This window comes from Lipotes vexillifer, unplaced genomic scaffold, assembly GCF_000442215.2.
Source record: "Lipotes vexillifer unplaced genomic scaffold, Lipotes_vexillifer_v1.1 scaffold1378, whole genome shotgun sequence".
Taxonomy (NCBI): domain Eukaryota; kingdom Metazoa; phylum Chordata; class Mammalia; order Artiodactyla; family Lipotidae; genus Lipotes; species Lipotes vexillifer.
Genome location: NW_006775104.1, coordinates 263,402 through 284,381, shown reverse-complemented (window position 1 = coordinate 284,381; position 20,980 = coordinate 263,402). Strand labels below are relative to the sequence as shown.

The following is a 20,980-nucleotide window of genomic DNA, read 5'->3' as shown; positions in this document are numbered from 1 at the left end:
CGCAAAAAAAAAAAAAAAAAAAAAAAAAAAAAAACACAACAGATTTTTGTATATTGATTTTGTACCTTGCAACTTTACTGAATTTGTTTATTACTTCAAACAATTTTTTGGTGAACTCTTTATGGTTTTCTAAGTGTAAAAGCATGTTGTTGCCCACTTAGTTACTTCTTCCTTTCCAGTATGGATGGCTTTTATTTCTTTTTCCTGACTAATTGCTCTGGCTAGGACTTCCAATAGTATGTTGAGTAAAAATGGCAAGAATGGGCATCTTTGTCATGTTTCTGATCTTAATGAAGTAGCTTTCAGCTTTTCACCATTGAGTATAATGATTAGCTGTGGGCCTGTCATATATGGCCTTTATTATCTTGAGGTTCGTTCCATCTCTACCCTTTGTTCAGTCTTTATCATAAATGGTTGTTGAATTTTGTCAAATGCTTTTTCTGTACCTATTGCGATGATCATATGATTTTTATCCTTCGTTTTGTTAATGTGGTGTATCACATTGATTTGTGGATGTTGAACCTTCTTTGTATTGCCTGGGATAAATCCCACTTGATCATAGCTTATTGTCCTTGTAATGTATTGTTGAATTTGGTTTGCTAATATTTTGTTGAAGATTTGTGCCTCTAAATTCATCAGCAATACTGGCCTGTACTTTTTTTGTTGTGTCCTTATCTGGTTTTGGTATCAGTGTTATGCTGGCCTTGTAAAATGAGTTTGGGAACATTCCCTCCTCTAATTTTTTGAAAGAGTTTGAGGAAGATAGGTATTAAATCTTTTTTGAATGTTTGGTAAAATTCAACAATGAAGCCATCTGGTCCTGGACTTTTGTTGTTGTGAGTTGTTTTTCTTGTTGCTGTTTTTGTTTGTTTGTTTATTACTGATTCATTCTCCTTACTAGTAATCAGTTTATTCATATTTTCTATTCATGATTCAGTCTTAGAAGATTGTGTGTTTCTAGGAAGTTACCTATTTCTTCCAGGTTATTTAATTTGTTGATGTATAGTTGTTCATAGTAACCTCTTATGAGCCTTTGTATTTCTTTGGTATCTGGTGTATGTTCTCTTTCATTTCTGATTTTATTTATTTGAGCTCTCTCTTTTTTTCTTGGTGACTCTAGCTAAAGGTTTATCAATTTTATCTTTTCAAAGACCCAGCTCTTAGTTTCATTATTTTTTTAATTGTCTTTTTAATAGTCTCTATTTCATTTTTTTCCACTCCTATCTTTATTATTTCCTTCTTTCTATTAACTTCGGGCTTCATTTGTTCTTTTTCTGCTTTGTTTGGGTATAAAGTTAGGTCGTTTATTTGAGATTTTTCTTATTTCTTGAGGTAGGCCTGTATCATTATAAACTTCCCTTTTATAACTGCTTTTGTGGCACCCAATCGATTTTGGTATGTTTTGTTTTGATTTTCATTTGTCTTAAGGGTTTTTTTTGAAATTTCTCCTTTGATTTCTTCATTGACCCACAGGTTGTTCAATAGCATATTGTTTAATCTTCACATATTTGAGATTTTTCTTGTTTTCTTTCTGTATTTCCAGTTTCATGCCATTGTGGTCAGAAAGATACTTGATATGATTTCAATCTTAAATTTCTTGAGACTTGTTTTGTGGTCTAGCATATGATCTGTCTTAGAGAATGTTCCATATACATGTGAGAAGAATGTGTATTCTGCTTTTGGATGGAATGTTCTCTGTATTTATTAGGTCCATACGGTCTAGAGTATTCTTGGTTGGAAGTGTTTTCCTTTGAGCACTTTGAATATATCATGCCACTTCCTTCTGGCCTGCAGAGTTTTTGCTGAGAAGTCTGCTGATAGTCTTATGGGGGGGATTCTCTTGTATATAACAAGTTGTTTGTCTCTTGCCACTTTTAAGATTCTCTCCTTGTCTTCAACTTCTGACATTTTAATTATGTGTCTTGGTTCAGGTTTCTTTGGGTTCATCTTCTTTGGAACACTCTGAACTTCCTGAATCTATAGGAAATTTTTAGTCATTCTTTTCTTTTTTTAAAAAATTGTGTTCCTTTTTTTTTTAAATATTAGAGTATAGTTGATTAACAATATTGTGTTAGTTTCAGGTGTGCAGCATAGTGATTCAGTTATACATATACATGTATCTATTCTTTTTCAAATTCTTTTCCCATTTAGGTTATTACAGAATATTGAGCATAGTTTCCTGTGCTATACAATAGGACCTTGTTGGTTATCTATTTTAAATATAGTAGTGTGCATATGTCAATTCCAAACTCCCAATTATCCCTCCCTGCCCCCACCACCTTTCCCTTTGGTAACCATAAGCTTGTTTTTTAAGTCTAGGAGTCTGTTTCTGTTTTGTAAATAAGTTCATATGAGTCATTTCATTTTAGATTCCGCATATAAGGGGTATCATATGATATTTGTCTTTCTCTGTCTAACTTACTTCACTTAGTGTGATAATCTCCAGGTCCATCCATGTTGCTGCAAATGGCATTATTTCATCCTTTTTAATGGCTGATTAATATTCCATTGTATTTATATACCACATCTTCTTTACCCAGTCACGTGTTGATGGGCATTTAGGTTGCTTCCATGTCTTGGATATTGTGAACAGCACGGCAGTGAACATTGGGGTGCACGTATCCTTTTGAACCATGTGTTTTTCCAGATATATGCCCAAGAGTGGGATTGTTGGATCATATAGTAGCTCTATTTTTAGTTTTTTAAGGAACGTCCATACTGTTCTCCATAGTGGCACTACCAGTTTGTGTTCCCACCAACAGTGTAGGGGGGTTCCCTTTTCCGCAAGCCCTGTCCAGCATTTATTGTTTGTAAACCTTTTGATGATGGCCATTCTGACTGGTGTGGGTGGTACCTCATTGTAATTTTGATTTGCATTTCTCTAATAATTAGCGATGTTGAGCATCTTTTCATGTGCCTCTTGGCCATCTGTATGTCTGTTTTCTTTGGAGAAATGTCTATTTAGGTCTTTGGTCCATTTTTTGATTGGGTTGTTTGTTTATTTGATATTGAGCTGCATGAGCTGTTTGTAAATTTTGGAGATTAATTCACTGCCAGATGCATCGTTTGCAAATATTTTCTCCCATTCTGTGGGTTGTCTTTTCGATTTGTTTATGGTTTCCTTTGCTGTGCAAAAGTTTTTAAGTTTAATCAGGTCCCATTTGTTTATTTTTTATTTTATTTCCATTACTCTAGGAAACGGATTGAAAAAGATATTGCCGCAATTTATTTCAAAGAGTGTCCTGCCTATGTACTCCTCTAAGAGTTTTATAGTATCTGGTCTTACATCTAGGTGTTTAATCCATTTTGAGTTTATTTTTGTATATGGTGTTAAAGAATGTTCTAATATTCTTTTACATAGCTGTCCAGTTTTCCCAGCACCACTTACTGAAGGGACTGTGTTTTCTCCATTGTATAGTCTTTCCTCCTTTGTCATAGATTAATTGACCGTAAGTGTATGGGTTTATTTCTGGGCTTTCTATCCTGTTCCACTGACTTATATTTCTGTTTTTGTGCCAGCACCATAGTGTTTTGATGACTGTAGCTTCGTAATATAATCTGAAGTTAGGGAGCCTGATTCCTCCATCTCTGTTTTTCTTTCTCGAGATTCCTTTGGCTATTTGGGGTCTTTTGTGTCTCCATACAAATTAAAAGTTTTTCTGTTCTAGTTCTGTGGAAAATGCCATTGGTAGTTTGATAGGGTTTCACTGAATCTGTAGATTGCCTTGGGTAGTATATCATTTTGACAATATTGAGTCTTTCAAGCCAAGAACACGGTATATCTTTCCATCTGTTTGTGTCATCTCTGATTTCTTTCATCAGTGTCTTATAGTTTTCAGAGTCGAGGTCTTTTGTCTCCTCAGGTAGGTTTATTCATGGGTATTCTTTTTGATGTGCTGGCAGATGGGATTGTTTCCTTAATTTCTCTTTATGATCTTCTGTTGTTAGTGTATAGGGATGCAAGAGACTTCTGTATATTAATTTTGTATCCTGCAACCTTACCAAATTTATTGATGAGCTCTAATAGTTTTCTGGTAGCATCTTTAGGATTTTCTATGTATAGTATCATGCCATCTGCAAACAGTGAGTATTTTATTTCTTCTTTTCCAACTTGGATTCCTTTTATTTCTTTTTCTTCTCTGATTTCCATGGTTAGGACTTCCAGAACTGTTGAATGAAAGTGGCAAGAGTGGACATCCTTGTCTCGTTCCTGATCTTAGAGAGATGCTTTCACCTTTTCACCATTGAGTATGATGTTAGCTGTAGGTTTGTCCTACATGGCCTCTATTACGTTGAGGTATGTTCCCTCTATGCCCACATTTTGGAGAGTTTTTATCATAAATGGGTGTTCAGTTTTGTTAAAAAGCTTTTTCTGCATCTATTGAGATGATCATGTGATTTTTATTCTTTGATTTGTTGATGTGGTATATCATGCTGATTGACTTATGGATACCGAAAAATCTTTTTATCCCTGGGATAAATCCCACTTGATCATGGCATATGATCCTTTTAATGTATTGTTGGATTTAGTTTGCTAGTATTTTGTTGAGGAGTTTTGCGTATATGTCCTTCAGTGATATTGGCCTGTAATATTCTTTTTTTGTGGCATCTTTGTCTGATTTTGGTATCAGGGTAATTGTGGCCTCATAGAATGCGCTTGGGAGTGTTCCTTCCTCTGCAATTTTTTGGAAGAGTTTCAGAAGGATAGTTGTTAAGTCTTCTTTAAATTTGATAGAATTCTACTATGAAGCCATGTCGTCGTGGACTTTTGTTCGTTGGGAGGTTTTTCTGTTTATCTATTTTAAAAAATCAATAAATATTTATTTATTTTTGGCTGCGTTGGGTCTTTGTTGCTGTGTGTGGGCTTTCTGTAGTTGCAGCAAGTGGGGGCTACTCTTTGTTGCGGTGCACGGGCTTCTCATTGCAGTGGCTTCTTTTGTTGCAGAGCACGGGCTCTAGGCATGCGGGCTTCAGTAGTTGTGGCACATGGGCTCAGTATTTGTAGCTCCTGGGTCTAGAGTGCAGGCTCAGTAGTTGTGGTGCACAGGCTTAGTTGCTCTGCGCCATGTGAGATCTTCCTGGACCAGGGATCGAACCTGTGTCCCTTGCATTGGCAGGTGGATTCTTAACCACTCTGCCAACAGGGTAGTCGCTGCTGGGAGTTTTTTAATCACAGTTTCAATTTCAGTACTTGCCATTTGTCTGTTCATATTTTCTATTTCTTCCTGGTTCAGTCTTCAGAGAGTGTACCTTTTTAAGAATTTGTCCATTTCATCTAGGTTGTCCATTTTATTGGCATATAGTTGCTTGTAGTAGTCTCCTGTGGTCGTTTGTATTTCTGTGGTATCCGTTGTAATTTCTTCTTTTTCATTTCTAAGTTTATTGATTTGAGCCCTCTCCCTTTTTCTTGGTGAGTCTTTCTAAAGGTTTACCCGTTTTATCTTTTCAAAGAACGGGATTTTAATTTCATTCATCTTTTCTATTGTTTTCTTCATCTCTGTTTCACTTATTTCTGTTCTGATCTTTGTGATTTCTTTACTTCTACTAATTTGGGGTTTTGTTTGTTCATCTTTCTGTAGTTGCTTTACGTGTAAAGTTAGGTCGTTTATTTGAGACGTTTTTTGTTTCCTGAGGTAAGATTGTATTACTATAAATGTCTCTCTTAGAACTCTTTTGCTGCATCCCATAGATTTTGGATTGTCATGCTTTCGTTTTCACTTGTCTGTAGTTATTTTTTGATTTCCTCTTTGATTTTTTTCAATGATCCATTGGTTATGTAGTACCATATTGTTTAGCCTCCACTTGTTTGTGTTTTTTACAGTTTTTTTCCTTGTTGATTTCTAAATTCATAGCGTTGTGATCAGAAAAGATGCTTGATATGATTTCAGTTTTCTTAAACTTACTGAGGCTTGCTTTGTGGCCCAGCATGTAATGAATCCTGGAGAATGTTCTCTGTGCACTTGGGAAGAAGGTGTAGTCTGCTGCTTTTGGATGGAATGTTCTATAAGTATCAATTAAGACCATCTGAACTAATGTGTCATTTAAGACTTGTGTTTCCTTATTGATTGTCTGTCTGGATGATCTGTTCATTGATGTAAGTGGGGTGTTAAAAGTCCTTCACTGTTGTGTGACTGTCGATTTCTCCTCTTATGGATGATAGCATTTGCCTTATATATCAAGGTGCTCTTATGTTGGGTGCATATTTATTTACAATTTTTCTATCTTCTTCAACTGATCCCTTGATCGTTACGCAGTGTCCTTTGTGGCTTGTGACAGACTTTATTTTATTTATTTATTTATTTTTAACATCTTTACAGTCTTTATTTTAAAGTCTATTTTGTCTGACATGAGTATTGCTACTTCAGCTTTCTTTTGATTTCTGTTTGCATGGAATACCTTTTTCCGTCCCCTCACTTTCAGTCTGTATGTATCCCTAGTTTTGAAGTGGGTCTCTTGTAGACAGTGTATATACAAGTCTTGTTTTTGTATCTATTCAACCAGACTGTGTCTTTTGATTGTAGCATTTAATCCATTTACATTTAAGGTAATTGTTGATATGTATGTTCTTATTGCCATTTTGTTAATTGTTTTGGATTTTTTTTTTTTTTGTGGTACGTGGTCCTCTCGTTGTTGTGGCCTCTCCCGTTGCGGAGCACAGGCTCCGGACGCGCAGTCTCAGCGGCCACGGCTCACGGGCCCAGCCGCCCCGCGGCATGTGGGATCTTCCCGGACCGGGGCACGAACCCGCGTCCCCTGCATTGGCAGGCGGACTCTCAACCACTGCGCCACCAGGGAAGCCCTGGATTTGTTCTTGTAGATCTTTTTTCTTCCCTTTCTCTTTTGTTCTCTTCTCTTGTGATTTGATGACTATCTTTAGTGTTGTGTTTAGATTGCTGTGGTTTTTTGTGTGTGTGTACCTATTGTAGGTTTCTGGTTTGCCGTCACCATGAGGTTTTGATATAGCAGTCTGTATATGTACAAGGTTGTTTTAAGTTGCTGGTCTCAATTTCAAATGCATTTCCAATGTCCTGCATGTGTACTCTCCTCTCACAGTTGCTGGTTTTGCTGTCAAATTTGTGTGCGGATGATTTCCTACCTTTACTGTACGTTTACCTTTACTGGTGAGCTTTCCCATTCGTAATTTTCTTATTTCTAGTTGTGGCCTTTTCTTTTCTGTCTAGAGAAGTTCCTTTAGCATATGTTGCAAAGCTGGTCTGATTGTACTGAATTCTCTTAGGTGTTGCTTGTCTGTAAAAATTTTGATTTCTCCATTGAATCTGAATGAGAGCCTTGCTGGGTAGAGTATTCTTGGTTGTTATGTTCTTCCCTTTTATCACTTTAAATATATCATGCCACTCCCTTCTGGTCTGCAGTTTCTGCTGAGAATTCAGCTGATAACCTTGTGGGGATTCCCTTGTATGTTATTTGTTGCTTTTCCCTCATTGCTTTCAATATTTTTCCTTTGTTTTTAATTTTTATCCGTTTTATTACCGTGTGTATCATCATGTTCCTCTTTGGGTTTATCCTGCCTGGGGGACTCTGTGCATCCTGGACTTGGGTGACTGTTTCCTTTCCCATATTATGGATGTTTTCAGCTGTTATATCTTCAAATACTTCCTAAGGACCTTTCTCTCTTCTCCTTCTGGTACCCCTGTAATGCAAATGTTGGTGTGTTTAATGTTGTCCCAGAGCTCTCTTAGACTGTTCTCATTTCTTTTAATTCTTTTTTCTTTATTCTGTTCCACAGCCGTGATTTCCATCATTCTGTATTGCAGCTCATTTATCTGTTCTTCTGCCTCTATTATTCTACTATTGATTCCTTGTAGTGTAGTTTTTATTGCAGTTATTGTATTGTTCATCTCTTTTTGTTTGTTCTTTAGTTCTTCTAGGTCTTTGTTAAACGTTTCTTGTATCGTCTCCATCTGTGCCTCCATTCTCTTTCTGAAATCTTGGATTATCTTTACTGTCATTACTCTGAATTCTTTTTCAAGTAGATTGTCTGTCTCCATTTTACTTGGTGGTTCTTCTGGGGTTTTATCTTGTTCCTTCATGTGGGACATATTCCTCTACCGTATCATTTTGCCTAACTTTCTTTGATTGTGGTTTCCGCATGCTGCAGGGTCGTAGTTCTTACTTCTGCTGTCTGCCCCCTGGTGGATGAGGCTGTCTAAAAGGCTTGTGCAGGCTTCCTGGTGGGAGGTACTGGTTCCTGCCCACTGGTGGGTGGAGCTGGGACTTGTCCCTCTGGGGGGGCAGGGCCACGTCAGGGGGTGTGTTTTGCAGGCAGCTGTTTGCTCAGGAAGACTTTAAGCCGCCTGTCTGCTGATGGGTGTGGCTGTGTTCCCACCCTGTTGGTTGTTTGGCCTGAAGCATGCCAGCTCTGGAGCCTACCGGCTGTTGAGTGGGTCCAGGTCTTGGTGAGAGAATGGCACCCTCCAGGAGGGCTCATGCCAATGAGTACTCCTCAGAACTACCACCCCAGTGTCTTTGTCCCCACAGTGAGCCACAGCTGCCTCCCCCACCCCACCTCCATAGGAGACCCTCCAGTACCATCAAGTAGGTCTGGCCCAGCCTCTTTTGAGGTTACTGCTTTATTCCCTGGGTCCTGGTCACATGAGACATTTTGTGTGCCTTCCAAGAGTGGAGTTTCTATTTCTCCCAGTCCTGTGGAATTCTTGTGATCAAACCTTGCTTGCCTTCAAAGCCAGATTCTCTGGGGGCTCCTCTTCCCATTGCCAGACCTCCAGGCTGGGGAGCCTGTTGTGGGGCTCAGAACTTTCACTCATGTGGGAGAACTTCTGTGGTATAATTATTTTCCAGTTTGTGGGTCACCTACCCAGCGGGTATGGGTTTTGATTTTATTGCGATTGCACCCCTCCTACCTTCTCATTGTGGCTTCTTCTTTGTCTTTGGGTGTAGAATATCTTTTTGGGTAGGTTCCAGCATTTTTTTTGTCAATGGTTGTTCAGCAGTTAGTTGTGATTTTGGTGTTTTTGTAAGAAGAGGTGAGCTCAAGTCCTTCTCCTCTGCCATCTTGTCTCTGCCCCGCAGTCATTAGTTCTTCAAATAAGTTTTCTGCCCCTTTTTTCCCTCTCTTCTTCTGGGACTCTTCTAATCTGTAATGTGAATGTTATTCTCAATATTTTTCCCTAGGTCCCCTAGGCTATTTTTGCTTTTTAAAATGCTGGTGTTTTGTTCTGTTTATTGCTGCTCTGTTAGGGTGAGTTCCACTGCCCTGTCTTCCAGATTACTGATCTTTTCTTCTGCTTCATCTTGTCTGCTGTTGAACCCCTCTAGTTTATTTTTCAGATCAGTTATTGTATTCTTCAGCTCTTTGACTTGTCTTTGGTACGTTTTTATATTTTCTGTCTCTTTGTTTAAGTTCTGTGTTCATCCATTCTTTTTCCTATTTTGGTGAGCATCTTTAAGACCATTACTTTGAGTTCTTTATCAGGTAACTTACTTATTTCTGTTTCATTAAGGTTTTTTATTGGGGTTTTATCTTTCGCTTTCGTTTGGAACATGTACCTGTTTTCTCATTTTGCTTGACTCTGTGTTTCTGTGTGTTAGGTGATACAGTTATCTCTTCTAGTCTTGAAGGGGTGGCCCTGTTTGGGAAATGAACCTTACTGTTTAACCTTGCTCTAGTTCTTGGTTGTTTCTCAAACTGTGTCTTTGATTGTTTCACACCTTTGGGGCCCAGAAATGCAGTCTCCCCTAATAACGAGAGCACACACTCAAGTGGTGTCCCCTTTTTGGGCTACATGTGCCCGCTGGCTTTGGTGTTTATCCACACCACTGGTGTGGCTGTAGGATCAGTGGAGGGTGGGGGGACAGGCTGCAGCAGAAACATGGGGAAGTGCTGTATTCACCCACTGCCTCTGGTGGGGCTGGGTCTGTGGTGCAGGGAGGGGCAGGCAGTAGCAAGTTAGAAAGAGAGTGTAAAAATGGTGCCTGCCAGTGGCTCCATACCTGGAGAGAGCCCCAACAGAGCCCCTCTGGCAGACACTTTAAGATTAGCAAGTGAACTTACTTCACATATGATCTAGGCTCTTTTCAGGCTGCAGTTTTTGTGCTGGGTCCCAGGATGAGTGAGTCTACACACAAGCCATTTAAGAGCAGATCTCTATTCCCTACATCCATATGGTTTTCCTGGATCCAAGCCCTGTTGGTTTTCAAAGCCAGGTGTTTTGAGTGCTCATCTCTCTGGTGTAGGTCCCAGGGGTTGGGGTGACTGATGTGGAGCATCAGGGAGAAGTTCCATATTTGTGAGAGCCCTCTTGGTTATGGGGTGCTGAAGTAATGATGGAATTTTTGGCAAGACTGTGTCTCTAACTCTCCTACCCATCTCCATATGCCCTTTTATCCTTTGTTGTGGAGTAGCTGTTCACCTAGATCTCAGGTTCTTTTCAGAGGGAATTGTTCTTAATGTAGATTTGTTGTGTCCATGGGAGGAGGCGAGTTCAGGATCTTCTTACTCTACCATCTTGAACCACCTTCCCACTTGTTTATTTTTGGTTTTGTTTCTTTTGGTGTCAAATCCAAAGAATCATTGTTAAGACCATTGTCAAGGAACTTACCACCTGTTTTCTTCTAGGAGGTTTATGTTTTCAGATCTTACATTCAAGTCATTAATCCATTTTGAGTTAATTTTTGTGTATGGTGTAAGATGTAGTCTAGTGTTCCCCAAACCATTTTGTTGAAGAGACTGTCCTTTTCCCTTTGTGTATTCTTAGCTCCTTTGATGTAAATTAATTGAACATATATGTGTAGGTTTACTTCTGGGCTCTCTATTCTGTTCTGTTGACCTGTGTGTCTGTATTTATGCCAATACCATAGTGTTTTGACTACTATTACTTTGTAATATAGTTTGAAATCAGGGAGTATGATACCTCCAGCTTTGTTTTTCTTTCTCAAGATTGTTTTGGCTATCCAGGGTCTTTTGTGGTTCCATACAAATTTTAGGATTGTTTGTTCCATTTCTGTGAAAAGTGCCATTGTAATTTTTTAGAAATTTCATTGAATCTGTATATTGCTTTTAGTATGGACTTTTTTTTTTTTTTTTTTGCGGTATGCGGGCCTCTCACTGTTGTGGCCTCTCCCGTTGAGGAGCACAGGCTCCGGACGCGCAGGCTCAGCGGCCATGGCTCACGGGCCCAGCCGCTCCGTGGCATGTGGGATCTTCCTGGTCCGGGGCGCGAACCCATGTCCCCTGCATCAGCAGGCGGAGCGCGAACCCATGTCCCCTGCATCAGCAGGCGGACTCTCAACCACTGCGCCACCAGGGAAGCCCTAGTATGGACATTTTAACAGTTTAATTTTTCTGATCCATGAGCATGGAATATTTTTCCATTTACTTATGTCATCTTCAGTTTGTTGGTTTGTTTTTTAAATCAATGTCTTAGGGTTTTAGTGTACAGGTCTTTCACTTCCTTGGTTAAATTTATTTGTAAGTGTTTTATTCTTTTTTTTTTTTTGGCCGTGCTGTGCGGCATGCGGGATCCTAGTTCTCTGACCAGGGATTGAACCCGTGCCCCCTGCAGTGGAAGCGCGGTGTCTTAACCACTGGACCGCCAGGGAAGTCCCTGTTTTATTCTTTTTAATGCAGTTGTTTTCTTAATTTCTCTTGTGAAACTTCTTAATTGAAGACTTCTGTTGGGAAAATAAAACTAGCAGGTGATAGGTTTAGACATGACAAGCATAATGAATTACTAAGGAAAACTGTGAAGCCTAGGGGTCATCCTTAGTCTTCGGGGTGAACATCATAGCCTTTCCTAACACGTTCCATGTTGCCCTTGGAGCAGCCCTGAGTCTAGCTAAGTAGGTTAATTCTTCTGTTTTTATATTTATATTTGTAAACTGGGATTTGTGGAGAGGATAATTTAACAAAAACGGCATTTATATTTTTCTGATCAGGTTTAAGACTCTCCCTTGCTGGGTTGTTACTGTCTTTATGTTGTTACATGATTTATACACCACTTAAAATAGTAATAATAATAATTGGGTTATGTGTTGTTGTTTTACAGGTTGCAGAAATTTTATTCCAAACTGCCCAAAATGCAGGGATCGATTTTGATACTGTGTGTGGAGTACCTTATACAGCTTTACCATTGGCCACGGTTATCTGTTCAACCAACCAAATTCCAATGCTTATTAGAAGGAAGGAAACAAAGGATTATGGTAAAGTAAAAATAGTATAAGCTTTAAGTTGATATGTAGTCTGATACTTTTAGAATTTGTTCTTCTAGGCACTGATGTTCATAGTCACCTTGAATATTCTTCATAGGGCCTTTAAGTTGCTGTGGCCTGTGGAATTTGTTAACTCTTGTTATAAATCACCTCCCTTTCCTTTAGAGTCTAGGGGTGAAATGCTTTGTATTAATTAGGCAATGAACAAAAGTGCTTTTTTTGTGCACCAAATTTATGAAACCCAACATTTTTACCAGCACTTCCCTCATCAGAAGAATGTTCTAAGAGCACTTACTTTCCCAGTGTATTTATATTTAAATTGCATGAATAAAATTAATCTGTTAAAGCAATGTGAGGGAATTCCCTGGCAGTCCAGTGGTTAGGACTCTGCACTTCCACTGCAGGGGGCCCAGGTTCGATCCCTGTTTGGGGAAATAAGATCCCACAAGCTGTCCAGGGTGGCAAAAAAAAAAAGGCAGTGTAAATGCCACATGAAATTCTAAATGGAGATGTTTTTATGGGTTCATGGCAGTAGGTTATCAGGTGGGTGTTTTAAATGTGGGCTTCGTTAAAACTAAATCAATCTAAAAGTATTGGAACTGACTTCATATTTGATGATCTTAAGAACTAATGATTTTTTCGTGTTGTTTTATGTTGGTGTGATACTGTTTTTGTTACTTCTTTTTGAAAAGAGTCCTTTTTACAGACGTGTTCTAAAAATTTTATGATGAAATCATGTGATGTCTGGGATTTGCGTCTAAAAATTATGGGGGGAGGGTGATGTTGGAGTTATAGCAACAAGATTGCCCATGAGTTGCTAAGTGGTGAGGTACTGTATTTTTGGAGGTTTGTTATACTATTTTGTCTAGTTTTGTTTGTTTGAAATTCTCCATTATAAAAAAATTAGACAAATGTTTTTGCTACTTAGTGGCACAGTGTTTATCTATATGATTCACTGCCATAAGACTACTGTTTCTATTTCCTTATTATGTATCTTCAAAAATATTTCTTAGAATAAGATCATTAATTTAAAAATATACCTATAAGTACTCGCAGTCTTATGTTCTCGTCTAAGATGATTCAGTTAAACTTGCCAGTTCTGCAAGGGAAGGAAAGGAGTTGGGAAAAGGGCAAAGACGGTACCTGTGGAAAGTTCAGAACGTAGGCAAAAATGCCCACTATATCTATTCTGATTCAAAATAAGATAAATTTGGTAGTGGAAAATGTAAAAATGAATCTCTAAACCATGAGTCTGTGTAGTCTACAGCCTGAGCATTTACAGTTTGTAGATTATCTGAAAATAGTCTGCAGTAGGGGTTGGAGTGGGGAAGTGCGTTTAGTCACATTACATTACATAGCTCATAACGCTGTGGAGATTGACCTCAGTGGTTGTCGAATATTTTCCCTCCTGCGTTTATGTGCTCAGAAGGCCATTTGTTTGGCCGATCTTGAATAAAGAAATTGTTAATGGAAAAAGGAATGATTTCATTGATGATATTGAGCTGTTCTTTGTTTCATAACTTTCATTGACCTAGGTGATCTTGCCTTAATAAAACTGTATTTGAAATTTTGATCATAAACACATTAAATGATGTTTTACACCATTAAATAATTTGCTAGTTCTACTAAAAATGTTCTGTATATGTAACTTTGACAATTTTGAAATACACAGGCACTGAACAAAACAGTAATTGTGGCACATTGAAGACTCATTAGGAATTTTTAAAATAAAGTAGTTCCAAAGTAGATGATCAGAAAATATAATTTAGATTATCTCCCTCTTCATAAATACATGCCAAATTTATACTGCAAGATACATCTTGAGGTGGCTGAAATATATAACTTTAAAACAGAATCAACATAATTTTTTCTTTTCTAGGTACTAAGCGTCTTGTAGAAGGGGCTATTAATCCAGGAGAGACCTGTTTGATCATTGAAGATGTTGTCACCAGCGGATCTAGTGTTTTGGAAACTGTTGAGGCTCTTCAGAAGGAGGGCTTGAAGGTCACTGATGCCATAGTGCTGCTGGACAGAGAGCAAGGAGGAAAGGACAAGTTGCAGGCGCATGGGATTCGTCTCCACTCAGTGTGTACATTGTCCAAAATGCTGGAGATTCTTGAGCGACAGAAAAAAATTGATGCTGAGATGGTCGAGAGAGTGAAGAGATTTATTCAGGAGAATGTTTTTGAGGCAGCTAATCATAATGGTTCTCTCCCTTCTGTAAAGAAAGGACCCAAAGAACTAAGCTTTGGTGCACGTGCAGAGCTGCCTGGGATCCACCCAGTTGCATCAAAGCTTCTCAGGCTTATGCAAAAGAAGGAGACCAATCTGTGCCTGTCTGCTGATATTTCAGAGTCCAGAGAGCTGTTGCAGCTAGCAGATGCTTTAGGACCCAGAATCTGCATGCTCAAGACTCATGTAGATATTTTGAATGATTTTACTCTGGATGTGATGAAGGAGTTAACCATTCTGGCAAAACGCCATGAGTTTCTAATATTTGAAGACCGGAAATTTGCAGATATAGGAAACACAGTAAAAAAGCAGTATGAAGGTAAGTATTACTCAGGAACCAACAAGAATCACAAATCCAGCTTAAACTGGCTGAAGAAAAGAAGGAAATGTATTGGCTCACATGACAAAGTCCAGCTGTAGAAAAGCCTGTCAAGCGTGGTTGGCTCTAGGAGCTCAAGTGATGTCTTTTGGCCTTGCTTTCTCTCCAAGTCTCAGCTCTGTTTTCTTCTCTCTTGACTTCTTTCTCAGGTAGGCACACTCCTCATACCAATCACTCAGACCTGGGGTATAGAATACCTTTATTAGCTCACCTGGGTAATATACCCTGCTCCTGGTGATGTGAGGCTATTTTTTAAAAATTTTTATTGCAGTATAGTTGCTTTACAATGTTGTGTTAGTTTCTGTTGTACAGCAAAGTGAATCAGCTATACGTGTACATATATCCCCTCCTTTTTGGATTTCCTTCTCATTTAGGTCACCACAGAGCATTGAGTAGAGTTTGCTGAGCTAAACAGTAGGTTCTCATTAGTTATCTATCATAGTATCAATAGTATATATATGTCAATCCGCATCTCCTCACCCCCCATCCCCCCCCCCCCCCCCCCGCCCCCGCAACTTGGTGTCCATACGTTTGTTCTCTACGTCTGTCTCTGTTTCTGCTTTGGAAATAAAATCATCTATACCATTTTTCTAGATTCCACATATATATGTTAATATACAATATTTGTTTTTCTCTTTCTGACTTACATGACAGTCTCTAGGTCCATCCACGTCTCTACAAATGACCCAATTTCATTCCTTTTTATGGCTGAGTAATATTCCACTGTATATATGTAACATATCTTCTTTATCCATTCCTCTGTTGATGGACATTTAGGTTGCTTCCATGTCCTGGCTATTGTAAATAGTGCTGCAGTGAACACTGGGGTGCATGCGTCTTTTTGAATTATGATTTTCTCTGGCTATATGCCCAGTAGTTGGATTGTGGGTCACATGGTAGTTCTAGTTTTAGTTTTTTAAGGAACCTCCATACTGTTCTCCATAGTGGCTGTATTAATTTACATTCCTGCCAACAGTGCAAGAGGGTTCCCTTTCCTCCACACCCTCTCCACCATTTACTGTTTGTAGATATTTTAATGATGGCCATTCTGACCCGTGTGAGGTGATACCTCATTGTAGTTTTGATTTGCATTTCTCTAATAATTAGTGATGTTGAGCATCTTCTCCTGTGTTTGTTGGCCATCTGTATGTCTTCTTTGGAGAAATGTCTATTAAGGTCTTCTGCCCGTTTTATGATTGGGTTCTTTGTTTTTTGATATTGAGCTGCATGAGCTGTTTGTATATTTTGGAGATTAATCGTTTGTCAGTTACTTCGTTTGCAAATATTTTCTCCCATTCTGTGGGTTGTCTTTTTGTTTTGTTTATGGTTTCATTTGCTGTGCAAAAACTTTTGAGTTTAATTAGGTCCCATTTGTTTATTTTTGTAATTATTTTCATTACTTTAGGAGAGAAGTCAAAAAAGATCTTGCTGCGATTTATGTCAGAGTGTTCTGCCTGTGTTTTCCTCTTAGAGTTTTATAGTGTCTGGCCTTACATTCAGGTCTTTAATCCATTTTGAGTTTATTCTTCTGTATGGTGTTAGGGAGTGTTCTAATTTCATTCTTGAAAATGTAGCTGTCAGGTTTTTCCAGGACCACGTATTGAAGAGGCTGTCATTTCTCCATTGCATATTCTTGCTTCCTTTGTCATAGATTAGGTGACCGTAGGTGTGTGTTTATTTCTGGGCTTTCTATCCTGTTCCATTGGTCTTTATTTCTGTTTTTATGCCAGTACCATACTGTCTTGATTACTGTAGCTTTGTATTATAGACTGAAGTCAGGGAGCCTGATTCCTCCAGCTCCGTTTTTTTCCTTCAAGACTGCTTTGGCTGTTCGGGGTCTTTTGTGTCTCCATACAAATTTCAAGAGTTTTTGTTCTAGTTCTGTAAAAAATGCCATTTGTAATTTGATAGGGATTACATTGAACTTGTAGATTGCTTTGGGTAGTATAGTCATTTTCACAATATTGATCTTCCAACCCAAGAACATGGTATATCTCTCCATCTGTTTTTGTTGTCTTTGATTTCTTTCATTAGTATCTTATAGTTTTTTGTACACAGGTCTTTTTACTCCTTAGGTTTATTCCTAGGTATTTTATTCTTTTGGTTGCAATGGTAAATGGGATTGTTTCCTTAATTTCTCTTTTTGATCTTTTGTTGTTAGTGTATAGGAATGCCAGAGATTTCTGTGTATTAATTTTGTATCCTACGACTTTACTAAATTCATTGATTAGCTCTAGTAGTTTTCTGGTGGCATCTTTAGGATTTTCTATGTATAGTATCATGTCATCTGCAAACATCTGCAAACAGTGTTTTATTTCTTCTTTTCCAATTTGGATTCCTTTTATTTCTTTTTCTTCTCTGATTGCCATAGCTAGGACTTCCAGAACTGTTGAACACTGGCAAGAGTGGGCATCCTTGTCTTGTTCCTGATCTTAGAGGAAATGCTTTCAGTTTTTCACCATTGAGAATGATGTTTGCTGTGGGTTTGTCGTATATGGCCTTTATTACGTTGAGGTAGGTTCCCTCTATGCCCACTTTCTGGAGAGTTTTTATCATAAATGGGTGTTGAATTTTATTGAAAGCTTTTTCTGCATCAACTGAGGTGATTATGTGGCTTTTAGTCTTCAATTTGTTAATATGGTGTATCACATTGATTGATTTGCATATATTGAAGAATCCTTGCATCCCTGGGATAAATCCCACTTGATATGGTGTATGATCCTTTTAATGTGTTGGATTCGGTTTGCTAGTATTTTGTTAAGGAGTTTTGCGTCTGTGTTCATCAGTGATATTGGCCTGTGATTTTCTTTTGTTGTGATATCTTTGTTTTTGGTATCAGGGTGATGGTGGCCTCGTGCAGTGAGTTTGGGAGTGTTCCTCCCTCTGCAGTTTTTTGGAAGAGTTTGAGAAGGATCGGTGTTAGCTCTTCTCTAAATGTTTGCTAGAATTCGCCTGTGAAGCCATCTGGTCCTGGACTTTTGTTTGTTGGAAGATTTTTATTCACAGTTTTGATTTCATTACTTGTGATTGGTGTGTTCATATTTTCTATTTCTTCCTGGTTCAGTCTTGGAAGGTTGTACTTTTCTAAGAATTTGTCCATTCCAGGTTGTCCATTTTATCGCCATATAGTTGCTTGTGGTAGTCTCTTATGATCCTTTGTATTTCTGCAGTGTCAGTTATAACTTCTTTTTCATTTCTAATTTTATTGATTTGAGTCTTCTCTCTTTATTTCTTGATGAGTCTGGCTAAAGGTTTATCAATTTTGTTTATCTTCTCAAAGTACCAGCTTTTAGTTTTATTGATCTCTGCTATTGTTTTCTTTGTTTCTGTTTATTTCTGCTCTGATCTTTATGATTTCTTTCCTTCTACTAACTTTGCGGGGTTTTTGTTCTTCTTCTTTCTCTAGGTGCTTTATGTATAAGGTTAGGTTGTTTATTTGAGATTTTTCTTGTTTCTTGAGGTAGGATTGTATTGCTGTAAACTTCCCTTTTAGAACAGCTTTTGTTGCATCCCATAGGTTTTGGGTCATCGTGTTTTCTTTGTCATTTGTTTCTAGGTATTTTTTGATTTCTTCAGTGATCTCTTGGTTATTTAGTAGCATATTGCTTAGCCTCCATGTGTTTGTGTTTTACAGTTTGTTTCCTGTAATTGCTTTCTAATCTCATAGTGTTGTGGTTGGAAGGTTGCTTGATATGATTTCAATTTCTTAAATTTACTGAGGCTTGATTTGTGACCCAAGATGTGATCTATCCTGGAGAATGTTCCGTGTGCACTTGAGAAGAAAGTATATTCCGCTGCTTTCGGATGGAATGTCCTGTAAATATCGATTAAGTGTATCTGGTGTAACATGTCATTTAAGGCTTTTGTTTCCTTATTAGTTTTCTGTCTGGATGATCTGTCCATTGGTGTAAGTGGGGTGTTAAATTGCCCCACTATTATTGTGTTACTGTCGATTTCCCCTTTCACGGCTGTGAGCATTTGCCTTATGTATTGAGGTGCTCCTGTGTTGGGTACATAAATATTTACGGTTGCTATGTCTTCGTCTTCTAGGGTTGATCCCTTGATCATTGTGAGGCTATTTATGTAAACTTCTTGAACCCCAAGGTATAGTTAGGGGTTATTTCCCTAAAGAAAATGGCTGTGCTTATGCCAGAAGAAAGGGACATGGGTTCTAGGCAGGCAAAAATGACAGATGTTGGCCCTGCAGAACACAATGAGTTCTGAATATTCAAAGAATGAAAATTGCAGATATAGGAGACAAGGAAAAGGTAGTATAAAGTAAGATTTATTTTTAGCAGAAAAAAGATCTGTTGATATGCATCCTTTTTAAAAAAATTTGTTAAATAGGAGCTCAAGGTAGAGCATACATTAGTTTTAAAAAGTGCTTAATTCTTTACCAATTCTTTACCCATTCTTGTATGCAACTTTCTGTTATATTGGGTATATCTCTTTTTTCACTTACCCTTACAATGGACATTTTATGTTATTTAACAGTTATAAGCATCTTTTGAGACAACAGTTTTTCTTAAAGTAATACATACATATTCTTAAGCTATTTCTTTAGGAGAGATTTGTCTGTAATGACTTTCTCCATGTGCTAAAGATATTGACTGTTGGGACTTCCCTGGTGGTCCAGTGGTTAAGACTCTGTGCTCCCAATGCATGGGGCCCAGGTTCAATCCCCTGGTCAGGGAACTAGATCCCGCATGCTGCAACTAAGAGCCCGCATGCCGCAAGTAAGACCCGACACAGCCAAATCAATAAATAAATACTTTAAAAAAAAAGATTGACTGTTGAAAGAGTTATACAAACTTTCTATAAGTTTGCATATAGTTTTTTTTCAAAAATCTACTTGGGTTACTGTTGTCTGCTTTTAAAACGAATACAATTGTCTATTGAAATTTGAAGAGCTAAAGAGACCTAAGGAACAAGTAGATTTGAGAGATGGTAAAATTTCTGAGAGATCCCTACAGAATGAAAATTTGTCATCTTCAGAGGAATTTCAGTTGATATCTTCCACTCAACAGACAACCTGTCTTCACTGGACCCTTTCCAGTTGCATAAATCTTATCGGTAGTCACAAGCATCAGCCTGCAAGGAAAAACAGTCTTATCAGTTTTGCTAGTAAACTAAGTGTAGAGCTTATAAGATTTTTTTCTCCTTGTGATTTCTCAACCAGCTAACCAGGTGGACAGATAAATTTTTCACAAGTAGGTCCATTGATAATCACTAAAATTCTTGAAGTGTTTCGCTATTATATTGACATGTTACTAGGAGATTATTTCCATATTGTAGTTGGTTGGTTGGGTAAAAAGTTAAGGGATTTTGCTTGGAAATTGACAGATATCTTTTTTCCCCTTTTCGTAGGTGGTGTCTTTAAAATAGCTTCTTGGGCAGATCTAGTAAACGCTCATGTGGTTCCAGGCTCAGGAGTTGTGAAAGGCCTGGGAGAAGTAGGCCTGCCCCTGCACCGGGCATGCTTACTCATTGCAGAAATGAGCTCTGCTGGCTCCTTGGCCACTGGGAGCTATACTGAAGCAGCGGTAAGTGACAGAGGAGAGAGATTGGGGCAACAGAAGGCCAGGGCTGTGACACTAGATGTTACAGGGGAAGAAAATGCCTTAATTTGGGGGTCTATGGAACTGCTGTCAAAAACAAAAGAATCACCTGCTGTTTGTGTGACAGTATATTAATACTAGTTGGCTAGAATATCCTGATGGTTAATAGCATTTTATATCTTGTAGTGTACACCAAAGAAATTTGAACTGTACTCTAAGAGAGAAACATTGAAACACAGATATTGGGTCAAATAAATATATGCCTGTATTTACCTGGTCTTTAAGATAGAGGAGTTTTTTCCCTTTCACCTTTTTTCATGAGTTGAAATTGAATAGCTTTTTCATGAGTTGAAATTGAATAGCTTTTTCCCAGATATGCAGTTTCTTGGAATCTCCCGAGTCACACAGAGATGCACATTCTCATGACAGCAGCCCACATGAAGCAGCGTACCTTTTCAGTCTTTGATATTGATTGGCATTGTTTGGGAGAGCTCTTAACTAGAGTCCAGACACATTGTTTCCTTTAGTAGCTCTCCATTATTAAAAATCCTTGTAACACCATACATGTTAGTGCCCAGCTCCAACCCCCTGCATGCCAGAAAAAAATGAGAGGTGGATAATC

At 38.3% G+C, this 20,980-nt stretch overlaps 1 protein-coding gene and 1 non-coding gene across 2 annotated transcripts in view; both read left to right on the top strand.

Annotated features, from left to right (window-relative positions):
* Positions 1–20,980, top strand: part of UMPS (uridine monophosphate synthetase) — a 47,132-nt gene that overhangs the window by 5,678 nt on the left and 20,474 nt on the right. The window contains exons 2-4 of the mRNA XM_007449682.1: positions 12,027–12,180; positions 14,069–14,740; positions 20,168–20,343. Coding sequence (XP_007449744.1) covers positions 12,027–12,180; positions 14,069–14,740; positions 20,168–20,343 — 1,002 coding nt within the window. The remainder of the gene's footprint in view (positions 1–12,026; positions 12,181–14,068; positions 14,741–20,167; positions 20,344–20,980) is intronic.
* Positions 12,551–12,623, top strand: TRNAG-UCC (transfer RNA glycine (anticodon UCC)). Its single transcript has one exon. It is a non-coding gene; the product is annotated as a tRNA-Gly (tRNA).